This window comes from Anolis carolinensis, chromosome 3 (assembly GCF_035594765.1).
Source record: "Anolis carolinensis isolate JA03-04 chromosome 3, rAnoCar3.1.pri, whole genome shotgun sequence".
NCBI classification, from domain to species: Eukaryota; Metazoa; Chordata; class Lepidosauria; order Squamata; family Dactyloidae; genus Anolis; species Anolis carolinensis.
The window spans coordinates 64213086-64231692 of record NC_085843.1 but is presented as its reverse complement, the minus strand read 5'-3'; the positions used below and the strand labels follow the sequence as shown (position 1 = coordinate 64231692).

The window sequence follows — 18607 nt, the reverse complement described above, 5'->3', positions numbered from 1 at the left end:
ACACAGGTTACATCATTTGAAATGGCATTTTAGTTATTTTTAAGCATTGTGTATTAGAAGGGACAAGTGAAAGCAAGATGACAAATACTGTCAACTTCAAATTTGGAAAGTCAAGGAAAATACAAAAGTTTTGTCAGCTATGTTGTCTACTTCTAGTATTTGAATGACTTCATCAAACAATATAAAGCAAAAGTCATTAGAATTTTCTGTGAATTTTGGAACCTCTCTGAGACTGTTGAGGCTCATTTGACTTTGCATTCTAATTTTTTTTTACAAGAGTTAACTTTTTTACCCTTATGGCTTTTTATTATAGGTAGACAGCACAATACCTTTTTTTCCAATAAAACTGTACAAACTAATACACTATATCCTTTTTAATGCTATTATTCTTCATATCTTTTCTGAAAGAAGGAAGAGAAAGGGAGACATTTTTTGAAATCCTGAAGGAGATGAAAATATGCTGGGGGCATTGTTGTTCATAAATTTTTAATGGCTTGGAAGAGTATATAAAATGAAAAATAATGAAGTGCTGACATCCATTGTAAATGATCTGATGAATGAATATATTGCTTAGGTATAGTTAGTTGAAGAGTGCTGATAAGTGACACATCTATCCCCTTTATTTCAATTACAAACAAGAATATCATATTTCATTCACATTTTTCATGAACATCACCAATGTACTTCAGTCAGGATTGTCAAGAAAAGCAATTCTCCATTCAACTCGTAAAGTTCTCAGTCATTGTTCAAAAAGTATAATGGTTTTTCTACTTCACTGATGAAAATACTAGCAAAATTATCTTGTACATGTTCAGTTTCATTGTGAAGTTTGAATGCTGCTAGTACTCCAGTGTTTTCAAAGAGATTGTTGTAAGATGAGTATAGTAGATCATGGAATGCCACTTCACTGCAAAACTCTAGGACGGGGAAACATTCCTGTCCAAGATTCCTGATATACAACTATTTTTTGTCCTAATTACTTGCCAGGAGAAATATATGTGAACCTCTTTATTTAATTGATATTTCTTCTTCTTTCCCAAATGGGACCAAAAGTAGCTTATAATATAAGTTAAAACAAAACCCAAAACTATATATAGCAGACAAGTTTAAAAAATTAAAAAGCCAATCTAGTTAAAACTTGTAAAATACATCCAGAAGGCATCATAACTAACCCATAAACATGGTCACAAAATTGACATTAGAAATGGAAATATCCCAAAACCAGTTGCAAAGCATTTCAGTATTTAATCATTTACAGGCTGCAGTTGTTGAACAAGAAAATTACAAAAGTAATCTAGAAAGGGAAACAGCTGAATTGAATTACAGTATAATCACAAATTCCAGTCCTTTAGCAGAAGTATCAAAAGGTAATGGTCTCTTTGTACATATATTATAACAGGAATCTTTGCTACTGCGCATATAACAAAAGACAGGTTCTCAGAGAAGGTTCAGAACACAAGGAAACTGACTTCTAGTAAGCAGATCTCTTGCTTCCACATATCAGCATTAACTGACTACTGTGAAAATTTGAAACACCTGTATCACCTCTTTTTGAAAAGGCTGTTAAAATGAAATGGATGGATTGTCAGGTAAGAATATAAATAAAAAGATGATTCGTGTATACAGAAATGTGAATATGGAAATGAGATGCATAGAATATCACAGTCTAAATTATGTTCTTATTGCAAAAAAGAAGGTTTAATTGCTGAAAGGATGAAAGGTTGTGAAGTAAGAAAAGAGAATGAAAAAGATAAGCTGTTTATTAGATGATAAATACTATTTATTGAATAGTGGAAGGTTAGCGGGATGGAATCACAATTGACCACTACAGCTCAGCTTTCTTACCACTGAGATCTTACTTTTTGTTATATAGAGAAACCAGGACACATCTACACTATAGAATTAATGAAGTTTGACACCATAATAACTGCCAATGTTCAATTCCATGGAATATTGGGATTTATAATTTGGTGAGGTGCCAGCACTATTCGGTGGAGAAGGATAAAGACCTTATAAAGCTACAACTCCCATGATTCAATAGCATTGAGCCATGGTAGTTGTGTAAAACTGCATTACACCTACAATGTAGATGCAGCCCCAGATAGAGCGCCCATGTGTGTGCGCACACACAGAAAGTGTTAGATGACTGGATGAGAGAGTGGTATGTGGTAGTTAAATGGAGTATGAATACTTGAGGAAATATTGGTTATGAAAGTGCACAGTCTGAAAATACATGCTTCTATATAATACAGTGATGCCTTGACTTAAGAGTTTGATTCATTCCATAATTTAGTTCTTAACTTAAAACACTCTTATCTCAAAGTGAATTCTTCCACTGAAATGCATTGAAATGCTATTAAACCCTTCCGGTCCCCCAAACTCCTCCCACTCATTTTTGTTTGCACAAAGTAGTGGCAAGGAAGCACATTTGAAGCAACAAAATGTTCTTGGCCAGTGTAATAGCAAGGCAAAATGTGCACATTCACATGGAACAATACAAAAAGAAAGATCAGCTTTGAAATGGTAGAAGCACAAAGTTGTGGCAAGGAAGCACAAAGCAAAGCGGCAGAAGCATCATTTTCTTCATACTATACTCATTCCAGCCTCCCTCCCTCTCTTGCTCTCCTTCCTTCCCTCCCTCCCTCTCTTTATGAAGCCAAACATACCTGGAATAAAAAACACACAAAATCAATTAATACAAAGTTCCTCAAAGTGGAAGCAAAGTGAGCAGCAATCTCCCAAAGCATACAAGGGCACGAGGCACGGAAGCACCTTCCTTGAAGCCCTAAAGCCCTGTACTCTTGCACTTGAGCTCCCTTTGGCTATGGCTCTTAACTCAAAACACTGCTGTTAGGTCAAAGTGAAACCCAAGCCGAGCCTTAGAGTTTAAAAACTTGATGTCTGAAGTTAAGGAAAATAGCCTCTATTTGTTTTCATGGTTAGCTGGCTGCCAAATTGGGGCTGTGTGACCTATGTTTTGTTGGGATGTATATGCATGTTTTTGTTCTCCTTATTAATTTGTTTCTAAATTCAATGGGATCCATTAATGATGTCTTGCCTTATAGGCTTATGTAATTCACTGAATAGTAGGCTTGTCCAATCGATGGAAAAAATGTTTCAATTCTCGTTTCTAAAGTAGGGGGTGCCGGCTCTTCGATGTAGAAATTATTTCTAAATGTTTCACCCAAAATTTTCGGATATTTTCAAAAATTCGTAATGTTTCTAAAATGTTTCTAAAGTGGCTGACGCGCATGCGCAATCGCCAAAAAACAGGAAACCGGGGGGGACTTTTCTGGGGGTCTCCCGCCCTCATTTCTTGAGCTATTCTCATCAAATTTGGTACAGTGGGAGAACACATTCCACACTCTTTGCTCAACAAATTGCAGAATGTTTCCTGTCTCCTATGATTTTTGGCGAATTTTCATAACTTTTTATAATACACTATTTTTCAATATTTGAAGAAAGCTGTTCCTGGTTTGAAAGTCTTATTTCCTGTTCCGTTGGGTTCTTATTACTGTGAAAGTCCCTCTTCTACTTGTGCAGACTTTGGATTAGAAACGCAGCACACGCCAAGCAATGCCTTGACAGGATTGGCAATGTCCTTTGGAAACTATTTCTTCCAGTGTACCCTTTTAGGTTTGAAAGCTATGTGTGTCTTTGTAATTGATGCAATAACACTCAGCCCGGGGGCTTGGGATTATAAACGAAGCGTGAGGGAAGCTCAGCGCTTACAGGGACGCAGATGTGCTTGGGAAACTATAATTTTCAAGCTCCCTCCTTTTAAGGCTTGGAAAGAAAGGCTTATGTGGTGATTGCTTTATTCCAGAAAAATTTAAAAAGGAAAGGCAAAAGTTCTCCCTCAGGAGTAGTAAAGAAAAAGCACCCCAAAGCTCAGCGGTTACAGGGAAGCAAGCTCCCTCCTTTTAAGGCTTGGAAAGAAAGGCTTATGGGGTGATTGCTTTATTCCAAAAAAGGAAAAAAAGAAAGGCAAAAGGTCTACCTCAGGAGAAGGAACCACCCCAAGCTCAGCACTTGCAGGGATGCAGACTCCTTTGGAAAAAAAAATTCCCTACATCCACAGCAAGGACTCTGCCCCAAGCCCCAAGCCAATTTCCCCCCAACACAATATCTAACCAGCAACAGCCCTTTACCCCCAGTCACTTTGCCCTCTCAGCTTCACGGCGCGCGCGAACCACCCTCTCTCCTCGGTATCCCAACCCAGAATGGCTTGGCTCCGTGCGGAGGCAATTTTTATAGCGATCCTCCACGTGGACGCGGAGGACACTAGCCCCCACCTTTTTTAGCCATCGTGGAAGACTCTGATTGGCAGGGAGCAGTAGCCAAGTTAGGCTGCGCTAGGCTCCCATTCATGTTAGGTTGCAGAAACAAAACAAAAAAATTTAAAAAATATTTAAAAAATTTTTTGAAGGAAAAAAATTAACGAAAATTTTAAGACACAATTAGAGAATGGGCCAACGATGGTTGGTATTACATTGCCAGTTGCGCACAGGGAAAACGTTTCAATACTCGTTTCAAAAAACGAGAACAATCCGAAATAATTACGGAAGGAGAATTATTACGAACATATGGACAACCCTACTGAATAGGATAAAGGTAGACATGTGTTATGCTAGGGATGCTTTGGAAGCTTTCAGTGTGGTACTCAACACAGCTCTTGGCATACAACAGTTGATTGCATCCATGGGTTATGATAGCATTAAAGGAAGAAATTGTTGGCATAAAGTAAGAATTACAAATTCAGCTGGTTTGTTGTAATTAGCCTGATTAACTCCATTTTGACAAGAGTGGATAATATCACTCATTGCCTGTATTGTTTTGTTGAACATTGTCATTTGTGCTATGCTAGAAATGCTGTAATTGCAATATCATGTGCCCAGACACACCCCCTCTGATGTTATAGCTACAGTGCCAAACCCTGAGATCATCCTTGTAAACAACTAGCAATCTGTATCTTCATTTTGGGCAGGTCATACAGACCTTAGATAAGAATTACCACATATATATTAGCTCATACATGCTCACACTTGTCTTCTTCTTTGTAGCTCTGAAGTTGTTTGAAATACTAGTGCTTGAAATAATCTCCAACTATCTCAAGCAGTGCTGTTAGTACTGTGCTTGGTAGTTCCTTTGGCCAATGTTGTTGTTTGTTGTCTGTTTGCCTTCTTGCTTAGTTTCAAGTCTCATCCTAGCTTTGTGTTCCACTCGGGAGAATACTGTAGGGATGGTAGATCAGTTTAATCTACAATTTCAGAAAGTGGGGACTGGGGAAAACTCAGTATGTACAATTTACATGAATGTCACAAGATTTCTTTTGGTATGAGAGGGAGATAGTAATGGATAGTAATGGAAGGCAGTGTCGTCCCTCTTTTTTCTTTTGTTAAGAATGCATGTTTTTATAGAATAACACAGATACAAATTGGAATATACAGCTGCATTTTTATTGCTTTTATGTGTTTGTTTTTATTTTAAAGACTAATAATATGGACTATATCACTGGAACACTTTTGCACTCTGTAACTTAGAAGCACATATCTTCATGTACATTTTTGTAATGCACTGAGGGGTTTCCTTTTCTGCACTGAATGACAAGCATCCTGATTATTTCTAGAGTTTGTTTCTTTAATGTTAACAGTAATTAACAGAGGGGTATTTTCCATTTGTGAAAATAAGGAGGCATAATTTATACATTTACTTTTAAATAGCGTAAAGTCACACCTCCCTTTGGCAGGCAATGTAGTCTTTTTGATTTACCTTAATGTTGATTTAATTTGCTGGATTGCTCCAGTTCCACCTGGTTGATTACAGTTCTTTTTATTTTATTTTCTAAGTCAGGTGTCTGAATGCATGACATTATGAGCATTCCCCACAAGGTGTGCACCTCTGTGTTGCCCTTCAAAAACATCTCTGATGGTTATGCTTAATTTTACAGATTATTCATCATACTACACTGGTGCATGCGCACACACACACACACACACACACACACACATATAGAGTTCTCAATTTATTTTATTACAGGTTATTTCTCACTTGATACCTATAAATACATGTCTCACATCAAATAAAATAGTGAGCCTTATAAAATAGTGCCTTGATCAACTTTTCCCTAGTACATACTTATGAGTATTAGAAAGGTATGTGCACCTCTGATTATTCATATTCTTTAGCCTTGATGAGAGGTGTTTATATATTGTAACTCTGTGAGAGAGATATATTCCATAGTAGAGCTGGCAAGCTCTTTTATTTGTCATAAATTCACAAAAGTAATCTCCAGAAAATCTCTTTTAGCCACCTCTCTTGTTGTTTTGTGAAGGTGAACAAGGTATATACAGTTTTTCATGCTTACATTCCATTGTAGGAAACCATAGTATTTTTGAAATAACTTTGAATGTAAATCTTACTATGCTACTAGGTCATTTGTTTTCTCTTCACTCTGCCACAACTCACATCTTTGACTATTGCTGCACTTATTTACATACATTGTATGAACAAGCCTCTTCTATCCATATTTTTTCAATAGCTGTGGATATCTAGACTGACAACACTGAAGAACTTCTTATTTCAACTCCTCTTTTAACTTGCCCTGACTCATGTGCAAATTATAACTAAAGAAGACATTCCAAACGTATATGCATATAACAAGCTTGTTTTTCAGGTAATCTGTTCCTCTCCAAATATAAAAGTAATATTATTACATATGTCATTGAATAAATATGTTTTCAAATCATTATATGGTATTTACCCTTAACTGAATTTAGTAGCAAAAGTTTAAAAAAAGATAAATCATAAAGCCACATAAAAAATTTAGACAGAAAACTGAATTAGATTGGCAGTGAAAAATTGTATGGCCAACACATCGATTCTGATTTGAAAGCATTTCTAGAGAGAATGCAAAATGTAATTCTATTGGTGAAGTGAGACAAGGCATTCTCAGACAAAACTAATATAGAAATCCTACAAATAATATTGTTAATAATCCACTGATATGTATAACTGATGACAATAGTGTTGACAGCATCATATTGGAGAAAAGAACTATAGCACGATGGAAACATCACAGTCCACTCATAGAGACAGAAAAAGAGCTCTGATGTTATGACTGTAGTCACATTGATAGAACAAATGCATATGACATATTCATAAATCAGAAACAACGTGGAAAAGGCAATGCATTTTTATTACTGAAGGACCTTAAATGATTATAGGATTGAATAGATACAATCACAGAGACAAGAGTAACACTGAGGATGGAGCATAATTTTGGTTGCATAAAAAACCTATGTCATATAAAACAAAACAAAAAAATCACACAAAAATTAATGTCATATAAAACATTTATTTTCACACAATAATCCCATTGTTCCTGTGCACATATATACATATAGAGAAAGGGGGAGGAATACACACATTGAATGAGCTTGGACCAGTCACTACCTCTAATCCTAAAACTCTTCATAGGCTACTATAAGGAGAAAATGCAAGTGGAAACTATGTAGTCCAGCTTGAGCTCTTTAGAAGAAAGTTTTAATATAGAATAATGTACAAAAGAACCTGTGTTCATGTCTGTGTTTATTGTTGACATGGAAGCCTTTGATGTGAACACAATTGTTAGGATTCTAACATTGATATCATACAGCAACATACAACAATAGATCAATGATGAATATGGCCAAATCATAAATTAATCATAAACACAGAGAAAACAGTAATTTAATATTTTTCCCAGCCACCTGTTAACATTGTGGATGTACTGGCTACATTTTTGACCTGCATTAAGTTACATATTGATTGTTGTGACATTTAGTTCTGGTTGGTAAGAAACTGAATTAATTATGCAAAGAAATGGAAGCCCCCAATGGCGCAGTGGGTTAAACCCTTGTGAGGGCAGACTGCTGACTTGAAGGTTGGGTTGCTGACCTGAAGGTTGCTGGTTTGAATCCAACCTGGGGAGAGCATGGATGAGCTCCCTCTATCAGTTCCAGTTCCATGTGGGGACATGAGAGAAACCTCCCTCAAGGATGGTAAAAACATCAAAACACCTGGGCATTCCCTGGTCAACATCCTTGCAGATGGTCAATTCTCTCATGCCAGAAGTGACTTGTAGTTTCTCAAATCACTCCTGTCACAAAAAAAGCAAAAAAAAAATGAACAGTGAATTCATTTTTCTCAATCTCTGAGTTAAGGGTAATTTAAGCACCCTTCTATATTAGGAGTACAAATGCCCTTGTGCATGCACTAGGGTCAAACAATCAAAAACACAGACTTTATTACTACATTTTTAAATCAATCTAGAACTGGTGAATCTGTGCAATACACTGTCCCATCTATAGATCATAACCTATGTATGCATTCCTCAAAATAAAATTATGCAGAGTGCTTTAAGCATTTTTGAGAAGTTCAAAAAATGCTATTTCGTTAAATTAGCTACTTCATTTTAATAAATAGGGAGAAATGTTCACCTGTACCAAGTCCTTGACATGTCCAGTTTAAGAGGAATAATATTTCACATCTTATTATGCATATTGCTGTCACATGGGTGATTTATGGTTTTCCAGTATTGCCAATTCAGAAGAACGTGAACAAAGAGGGCTATTTTGATCACCCCACCCTTGTTATATTTAATTACAGCTTCCCATATGAAGCAGTTCTTTAGATGTATGAGAAATATTTTTGTCTGAGGGGCATATTGTGAATACAGAATAATAGTTCCCCAATTTACATAAAAATTGCTCAGAGCTGTCACACAGTTATGCAAACAGGAATCAGCTTGTTTAGAGAAGCAACATAGTCCTCTAAGAATTACATTGTAAATGCAACCACAACACTACTTCTTATGGTTATTGTACAGTTTTTTATAAATGTAAACAAGTTTTCAGAATCCTTTACATCAGCTTGAACGAAGCCTGAACCTTTAGTTAACTCTAAGTGTACAGTATTTGAACAAATTCTCCTAGAAATAGTTTCTATCAATAAAATAGGAAACAAAACTGATGTTGAAAGAAAAGAAGTTAGTAACATTTCTGAATTTGCCTATTTACATTTTATAATTATTTATATTCAGGTTATCATATTCTCTTTATTTTATTTAAAATCAGAATATGCAACAAAACACAAAGAACGCGCATGATCAAAAACAAAACAAAACAAAACAAAAATTCAGCCAAAATGTTATAATTTCCAAAGTTTAGACATTTTTAAGAGTTAATGTACAGTATGTGGAAGCATGTGACATTTGAATTACTTCTAAGAAAACCTATACTGGATGGGATGGAAACTATTTACTATGGCTAGGTGAAGGGTAAGAAAGGTCACTTTAAACTTTAGGAAATGAGAATATGTTTTAAAATAGGTTAGCATAAGGGTAAATTTTGCTTTGGTAGCTTAATGTTCATGATTTGTTACCTTTGTTTTTGATGGAGTCTATATGCTTCTGTGAAAGAAATTTGGGGTGGGGGGAGGAAAGCAAAGGCTAGTACTCAGTTTAGCCTTCGAACAAAAGGCCTTAACAGAAAACAAAGATGCAGTATATATTATATATACTGAAAGCAAGAACTACTGCCAGTTATATTCCAGTAGGGGGAACTAAAGATTCACCATCTAACATTGCTTTTGCAGCCAAGACCTATGTGTATTCCTGAAATCCACTGTCTAATATCAGTGCTAATTTCAAATGCTTAATGTGATCACGCTTGGCCTCAGCTTCAGTTTATGCACTAAAGTGACAGGCAGTATGCAAACATAAACCTTACACCTTAACCTGATCACCTTAGTCTCTTTTGGAGTTAGATGTTTTGCACATATTGTTCGCTTTTTTTGCATTTTTCTTTTCTTGCCTTGCTCTTTTTTCTCTTAACTGAGCCTTCCTAGCCTGTACATCTCACTTAAGAGTATGTTTCCTCTTCCAGTATATGGAAATAGTATCTCAATACCCGCCTCTCATTGCTATAGGTATAAATTTACATTCTGGGAACATTGTTCAAGGCTGCCTGATTTTTTTTTTCTGTCCCTGGTCACACATATTACAAGGGCATGAACCACTTAGAAAGAAGGTGATGATGGCAACCTAGTTCACATAAATAGATTTAAAACCAAAGATAGGTATTTAGTTGTTTACAAATTGCTGGTGTGATACATATTTTGCAAAGAAATCTGATGCAGTGGGCTGTTAGCTATGTAAACTTATCCCACAGAAAATGTGTTAGTCTGTAAGGTGTTAGATGAGGCTTTGTTGTTTGTATTTAAATACATTATTCAGAGACTTAAAACAAAGAGAAGGGAAACACAGAAGCTGCACAAAAATAAATAATGCATTTATTGTTGACCTAGTTTTGCAAATGCTGATACACACACTGAAATGCTGAAATCCTATGTGATCAATGCAGGCTATCTTCAAATTGGCATGTACAATCACTGTATACATGAGAATTCCTAAAAAGTTTGTGAGTGGCTTAAAAGTCTAAGCAAGGCAATTCAATGTTATTTATCATTATTGTACGCTACCATACATGGCTACTTCTTTTGCATAGGGGCTATTACAATGTGTTAAGTTTGATATACTGTGTTCCTATACACTCAGAAATCAGATACCTATCTAGTATTCTTGAGAACATGCATGTTTGCTAAATTTGGTTCAGCCACACCCATAAGATTAATGTGTTATATGAGGTAGGGGATATGCATGGTTCATAGAAATTTAAAACAACTCTCCCTCTCTCTCCATCTTGGTCTTGCTGTTCTCGATTTTGTCATGGGATCCACATAGAAGTTATACTTTAGTACTAGCACACAGAAAAGTAGCCTTCATGTGGCACTTACACTACACTAGTAATATTGCAGTAAAATGTATTATTATTTTTGATGTAGATATGGATTTGTTTTTGGGATTTGGAGAGTTGGTTATTTTTGTCTTTGTTTAGCTTCTCACAACATTGAATGTTTGCTGATATCTGTTGTAAACTGCATTGAGTCTCCTCGTGAAGATAAGACGGGATATAAATAAAGATGATGATGATGATGATTATTATTATTATTACAAACAAGTAGGATTTTCAGGCAGCCACAACATGGCATAAAAATGCAAGACTGTAGCGTACAATGGTCCAATTGAAGTTTCACTATCCTATCACCCACAGGATTCAGTTTGAGGGCAGGACACTGCCACTCAACTATACCTTGCTCGGTTGGGATTTATTTCTGACTAAATATACATTAGACCAGATGGTTAGCCAAACCTGAAGGAGACTTGAACCATGCATTTTCCTTCCCAAACCAGTAGCACCTTACTCTTATCACTTAACTTCAATGAGGCTTTCCTCTGGTCAATCCCTGCCACCTGCGTTTTCAGAAAGCGAAGCGGGAAGAGCTGGGGGGCCTCAGGGTGCATCTAGGCTGTAGAAAGAATACAGTTTGATCCCCATTTGAACTGCCATAGCTTACGGCTGGGGGGGGGACCTGTGAGCTGTAGTTTGGACAGGCACCAGCACTCTTTGACACAAAGACCTTTACAAAACTAAAACCTCCAGGATTCCATTGTATTGAGCCACTGTGGTTCAAGTGGGGTCAAACTGCATTAGTTCTACAATGTAGACCAAGCATGGGCAAATTTCAGTCCTCCAGGTGTTTTGGACATCAACTCCCACAATTCCTAACAGCCTCAGACCCTCCCCTTTCCTCAGCCACTTATGCCAATTCTTTTCCGCTACAAAGGACAATATTTTCCACAATTGGCAGAAGTTTCTTTCTCTTTTCTTTGGCTTTTTTATTTCCTTTATCAAGACATTTTCCACTGTGAATTAGCAAGAAGTTTTCAGCCAAGCACAAGTTGTTCTGATGGCACTCTGTTTTTGGTGTTTACTGAAGACTTCTACTGCATTTTTCTATCACACAAATGCTTTGGCAACCAATGCACCAAGTTGCTGATGACCATCTTTGCCCCCAACTCCTCCAAACATCACAGCGTACTTACAGAGTGCACCTTGTACATGAAAGGAGTAGGCTAACCAAGGAAATCTGCTGAACCATTTGGGCTGAATACTTAGATGTCTCTACTTATCCACAGGAAATACATATCCTGGCAATGGAGTCTGTGGATTTTGCACTAATTGAGCTTTCACTTGGTCATCAGAAACACTCTTATTCATATAAAGTCAAATGACACAGCTTCTTCTCTTTGCTCTTACAGCAAATTAAATACATATTAATTCACTGCTCCCTCCCAACTACTTTAGCTGAATTTTAGAGATTTTAATAGAATTGTAAGGATTTAACATGTTTATAATTATGTTGCTTGTGCTATATATTGTCTTGCTTATTCGTGTTGTTTTTTTATTAAATAATTTATTGATTTGTTTTGACTTGTTTTATGTACAGCTCTCAGCATTGAATGTTTGCCATTGTTTATTTTGTTGTGAGCCACCCTGAGTCCCTTCGGGGAGATAGGGCGGTCTATAAATAAAGTTTACATTCATTCATTCATTCATTCATTCATATTCCATGGTTTCTTTGGCGGGGCTTGGATTAGAACAACCAGTGGTAGACATCTCAGTTTCCACCTGCAATCCAGGTCAAATCCCTCCCACCCCCTGCCCATGTGCCTAAGGCTTTGTCTGCCCGGGAAGGCCAACTTGGTTGCTTCTACTATGTCAGCTACTACAATGTAAATTGGTAGACAAGTAGGTACTGATAGTGTGAATAATCAAAATTGGGTCGAGATCATAGAATCATAGACTTGGAAGATACCTTGTGGGCCATCCAGTCCAACCCCCTGCCAAGAAGCAGGAAAATTGCATTCAAAGCACCCCTGACAGATGGCTATCCAGCCTGTTTAAAAGCCTCCAAAGAAGGAGCCTCCACCACACTCCGGGGCAGAGAGTCCCACTGCCGAACAGCTCTCTTTCACAGTTAGGAAGTTCTTCCTAATGTTCAGGTAGAATCTCCTTTCCTGTAGTTTGAAGCTATTGTTCTGTATCCTAGTCTCCAGGGCAGCAGAAAACAAACCTGCTTCCCCTTCCCTATGAAGTCCCCTCATATTTATACATGATCCTCACCATGTCTCCTCTCCGCCTTCTCTTCTGCAGGCTAAACAAGCCCAGCTCTTTAAACTGCTTCTCATAGGGTTTGCTCTCCAGGCCTTTGATCATTTTAGTTGCTCTTTTCTGGAAACATTCCAGCTTGTCAACATCTCCCTTCAATTGTGGTGCCCAGAATTGGACACAGTGTGATTCCAGGTGTGGTCTGACCAAGGCAGAATAGAGGGGTTTCCTGGATTGAGACCAGTGGTTTTCAACTTGGGGTCCCCAGATGTTTTTGGCCTACAACTCCCAGAAATCCCAGCCAGTTTACCAGCTGTTCGGATTTCTGGAAGCTGAAGGCCAAAAACATATGGGGGACCCAGATTGAGAACCACTAGTCTAGAGAAAAGGTAAAGGTTTCCCCCGAGGTTTAGTCCAGTTATGTCTGACTCTGGGGGTTGGTGCTCATCTCCATTTCTAGGTCGAAAAGCCGGCGTTGTCCGTAGACACCTCCAAGGTCATGTGGCCGGCATGACTGCATGGAGCGCCCTTAGATACTAGTCTAGATACTATACTCCTATTTATGCAGAACAAATTTCCATTGTGCTTGATAGTGCTTGCAGTTCTGGAGGGAACCGATTTTTTGCTTCTCATAGAATTGGCTTGGGGATTTGGTTAACCAGTAGAAATTCATGAGTAAACCAGGTTTCTTTTTTGGACCTGAAACATTTCGGGGAGGGGGGTTGAAACCCTAAACCGCCCCCTTGGCTACGGGGCTTGGCTGCTTGGGCTGTTGCCCCTCCGGTCCTCTCTCCAGTCCTTGGGGGAAGGCAGAGAAAGGAGGAGGAGAGTTGCCTGTTTGGGCTGCCCGCCGACCATCTCTGCGGGGCTTCACCTGCCTCTCCCTCCTTCCCTTTGCGGCCCCAGAGGACCCCAGAGGCGGGTGCGGTGCCTCTGAATCGCCTGGCCGCCTGCGAGGGAAGCGGCTTCTTTCCTCCGCGCAGCATCCTCTCAGGAGGGAGGGAAGGAAGGAGGCAGGCTGAGAGAGCGAGAGGGCCAGCCGGCGGGCTTCTGTGGGAGGCTGCTGCTCTCTCTCTGTGAGTCTCGGCACACATCCGTGGCCCTGGCAGGCTCCCCTCTCTCCGGGCGGGCGCTCTTCTTCTCTCCCTCCTCTTCACAACTGCACGGCCAGCGGTGGAGGCAGCGCCCGCCTCAGTAACAGCAGCAGCAGCAGCAAAGCGCGTGGCTCCCAATTGCTCCCTCCTCTCCTCTCCCCGCCTCGCCCTCCTTCCTCCTCTTCCTTCGGAGGCACTTTGGGAGTTCCTTGCTTCCCTCCTCGCTCCGGGAGGGCGTCGTCACCGTCGGGGTCGAAAGAGGAGGCGAGGCCAAGGAGGGGCTCCGGCGTCCCTCCTCTGGATGGAAGTTGAAGGGAAGCAACTCGGCAGCTTGAAGTGATTTGGGGAGGAGGACAAGGAGAAGAAACAGAGGAGTTCAGCCAAGCCCTGGGTTCTCTCCTTCCCCGCCTTTTTTCTTTCTTTCTTCCCCCCCCCCCCTCCCCATTTCGGAACTTTGCAGGAAAGCGCGCTTTCGAGGAAAACCCAAACCCGCTCCTTTGGCTTTTTTGGATTGCCCCCGAGCCTGAGGCGCCTGCCTTTCTTTGGACCGGAGGGGATTTTCGGGGCCTCCCCGCCTGCCTTCCTTTCTCCCTTCGTTCCCTCCTTCAGTCGCTACATGGAGCTGCCAGGGTCCCGTCCAGGCTCTTCCTCCCCCTCGGCTGCGTTGTAGTCGCCTTAGACGGGAAAAAAAACACTCTCAACTTTGGGGACTCATCTTTGTTTTCCCCCTTCTTTTTTCATTTTGGGATTGGATTGCCTTTGAATATGTCAAGATGGGGTTGCTGCTGACGCCGCTCCTGCTGTTTGGCATCGTGCGTTTCCATGTCGAGGGTGAGTTACAAGTGTTGTCGGGCTCCTCTTGTCGTGTCTCGGGATGGCTTTCTTGGAAGAGAGGCCCCTTCCACACAGCTGAATAAAATCCCACATTTTCGGCTTTGAACTGGAATATATGGTAGTGAGGACTCAAATAACCCAGTTCAAAGCAGATATTGTGGTATTTTCTGCCTTGATATTCTGGGCTATAGGGTTGTGTGGAAGAGCCCAGAGAGAGCAAGGAGGAAGAGCAAGCAGCCTTGGCATTTATTAGGCTGGGAATCCTGGATGCTGCTGCGGAGCCTTTTCAATGTTGGAAGAGTAGCCAGACTGTAGCGAATGATGATGGTGATGGTTGTGGAGGTGGTGATGATGGAAGAAAAGGAGATGGATGTTCATGCCTATGTGGTAGGAGCCATGGTTGGTGCAATGGGTTAAACCCTTGTGCTGGCTGGACTGCTGACCTGAAGGCTGGGTTGCTGACCTGAAGGCTGCCAGTTTGAATCCGCAAGGTGGAGTGAGCTCCCATCTGTCAGTTCTAGCTTTTGGGGACATGAGAGAAGCTTCCCAGCAGGATGGTAACACATCTGGTCGTCCCCTGAGCAACATCTCTGTAGAAGGTCAATTCTCTCACACCAGAAGCGACTTGCAGTGTGTTCTCTAGTTGCTTCTGACACAATTAAAAATGCCTATGGTTCTGCCAGATAGCATCAATGAATATAAGCTGGGAGAAGGGTGGTGGTGGAAGAAATCAACCAAAGTGATAGAAAAGGGGGGGGGGGGATCTTCAGGATTTCAATTGCTACTGTTTTGACTCAACTTTTAGGTGGAAAGTCAACAGATGAAATAGGGATAATGGTGCCTTCAGTGATTGAAGTGGTATAGGGGAAGTGGTAAAGGAGAATCTTTGTGAGCCCTGTTCACGTTTTTTTTAAGGACATTAGTGTGTGGAATGTGTTAAAAGGTGTGGAATAATCTGCCCGTGAGATGCATGTCCAGTGGAAAGTGCATAAAGAGGGAGTGGGAAAGTCTGTGGAAATCTCAGGCAAGCTTTTTCCACATAGAACAGCTCAGCTTCCCCTGTGAAAAGACAATGGGGATTTTAAACAGGTGCTGTAGGTGTCTCCCCGTCTGTAAAGGCAGCCTCCATAACGGAGTTTTTGTCTTTTGTTCAGCTTGCTCGACTTCCCTAAAGTCAACCCCAAGATCTGCACACTGAATCTGCTGCCACATATTTCACGTGAGAATTTACAAAGCAACACAACACTGCTGGCTGCAGTGTTTCAAATGAAGGATGATGAGAAGAACTGTTAGATGAAGTCAACAGTGTGCATTTAGGGTTAGCAAGATATACCTCAGTCGAGTTTGAAAACCTTGATGTATAAATGTATGTATGGCATAGCCCAGAATGTGCAACTTGACAGTGTTTTGTAGACACTATTGGCACATCTTGTACACAACACTAAAGCCTTTATCTGGGCAATGGGTGTAGTAACACAAGAAATGGTTCTAAGTCTTTTCCTATTGTTCTAATGTGAAGGGTGGGCATGATGTTTTCAAATGGGGTGGGATAAGGTGAAAGGGAGGGAATTTTAAGGTTAATTATTTGGTCTGGGATGTTTGATTTCATGGTTAGATGGTGGGAGCAAACTTAGTTGCAGCTGAAAGCTGGTGCTAAAAGCATTTAAGGTATCCATATCAAATAGAGGCCTGGCTTGTAAACACAGAATGATATTGTATTACCTACAATTACTTCACGCAGTTATGGGCTGCATAAGTACCATATCTCCCTCCTGCCACACCCCTAGCAACAGAGAAGGGGAAAGCGAATCCTGGAAAATGCTGGGAGTGGGGGATATGTTCACAAGTCGTATAATGAATGTGCCATGTAACATGTCCCCAAGTTTCAGAAATTATAATACTGAAGTACAGTACTGAGATCTACGTTGGAAATGGTTGTGAAACCTGGGAGCTTCAGGTTACACCAATGTACTTATTAGCCAGTGTTTAAAATTGTAGGTAGCAAGAAGGAATACAATTAAAGTGCTCAGTGGAAGTGACAGAGTGAATCACAGGAGCCAAGTGTTACCGAATGTAATTAATGTACCAGGCTGTTTAGAGATATAGGAAGCAAATGCAATTAACCAGCTTGGTAGAAAGACAGGAGCAAGGCATAATTTATTCAGGTTTTCTTCCATAGAGAGCAGAACTTGGGCCTCTCTTATTTAAATTTATCATTCTACTGTAAGGCAAGGCAGTGAGCAAACTCTTTGGTTTTTCCTACGAAAAGATGAAATGAATGTAACTAAAATGCACATTATAAGTACTTCAAGAGAATGCTTTGACTAGACTATGTTAATTTCAATTGATGCAATCCTGACTCTGGGCAGTATTGTTGTTATTGTGCCTTATTTCATTTCTTATTTATGTGACTAATGCAAATCTCTCATGGAGTTTTGTTGGCTAGATTTATTCAGAGAGGCTTGCTTTTTAGGTTGAGAGAGTGTGTTTTCATAGTCATATTGGGATTCAAATCTTGGCCTTAAGAGTCCTCAGAGATGTAGTCCAGCATTCAAACTACTACACCATTGGTGTCAGAAGTGTAGCCTTCAGATGTTTTGGAAGTAATCTCCCAGACATTGGACAAGCCGGCTAGGGTTTCTGGGAGTTGGAGACCCAAACATCTGGAGGGCCACAAATTTGACACCCCTACACTACACCATGTGTAGAATTACACACAATATTTTTCTTATTTCTAGCCTAAAACAAACATGAAGAAAGTCTACATCTGTGTTTTTTGGCATAATGGTGAAGTATGAATTTACAGAAACCACTTAGGTCGGTATGCAATTGAATTAGCACCATAGTGGCTACATGCTGCATGCCGCTAATCCGGTTTAACCCAGGGCAAGGCTGCCTTAGCACAACCTTTCCCAAATTAGATTCAGTTGATGGAAAGCCTGAATCCTGACCCTAACCAGAATTGGCCACAACTGTCTTGACTGCCATCCCTTGTTCCCTGGGCTTAGGTAGCCTGGGGGCATGGGGTGGCTGTCCCCTGCCATTGTCTTGCCTATGTCACAGCTGTCCCCAGCCACAACATTCCAAAATCACAGCACCTGGGGACACTTTTTCCCACGTGCTCTGGACAGCCACAACACGAGGGAGGGGGAACCTCTAGGGTGGCCATCTTAGTTTTCTTTCGTCATTCTTTTTCTCTTGCAAATGATAGCAAGCAAAATCACATAGATAACATCAACCAGTTAGGAAAGACAAAGAGAGACTAAAAGGGACAGAAACACAGACCAACAAAACAAAATGAGGAGAAATCATAGACACAACTCACTCTTTCTCTGAGCTCATATATCACGTATAAGTAAAGGTAAAGGTTTCCCCTGACATTAAGTCTAGTTGTGTCTGACTCTGGGGGTTGGTGCTCATCTCCATTTCTATGCCAAAGAGCCGGCGTTGTCCTTCAGCACCTCCTAGGTCATGTGGCCAGAATGAATGCATGGAGCGCCGTTACCTTCCCGCCGAAGTGGTACCTGTTCATCTACTCACATTTGCATGTTTTCAGGTTAGCAGAAGCTGGGGCTGTTAATGGGAGCTCACCCCATTAGCAGATCCGAATTGCTGACCTTCCAATCA

At 40.2% G+C, this 18607-nt stretch overlaps 1 protein-coding gene across 14 annotated transcripts in view; it reads left to right on the top strand.

The window, feature by feature from the left end:
* Nucleotides 1-18607, top strand: part of robo2 (roundabout guidance receptor 2) — a 1412536-nt gene that overhangs the window by 773982 nt on the left and 619947 nt on the right. Inside the window, exon 1 of one of the 14 annotated variants that reach the window (XM_062977139.1) lies at nucleotides 13931-14977. The exons of the other annotated variants lie outside the window; for them this stretch is intronic. Within the exon in view, the coding sequence (XP_062833209.1) occupies nucleotides 14920-14977 (58 nt within the window). The 5' untranslated portion in view covers nucleotides 13931-14919. Of the gene's footprint in view, nucleotides 1-13930; nucleotides 14978-18607 lie in introns of those variants that run through there. 14 annotated transcript variants of the gene reach the window in all.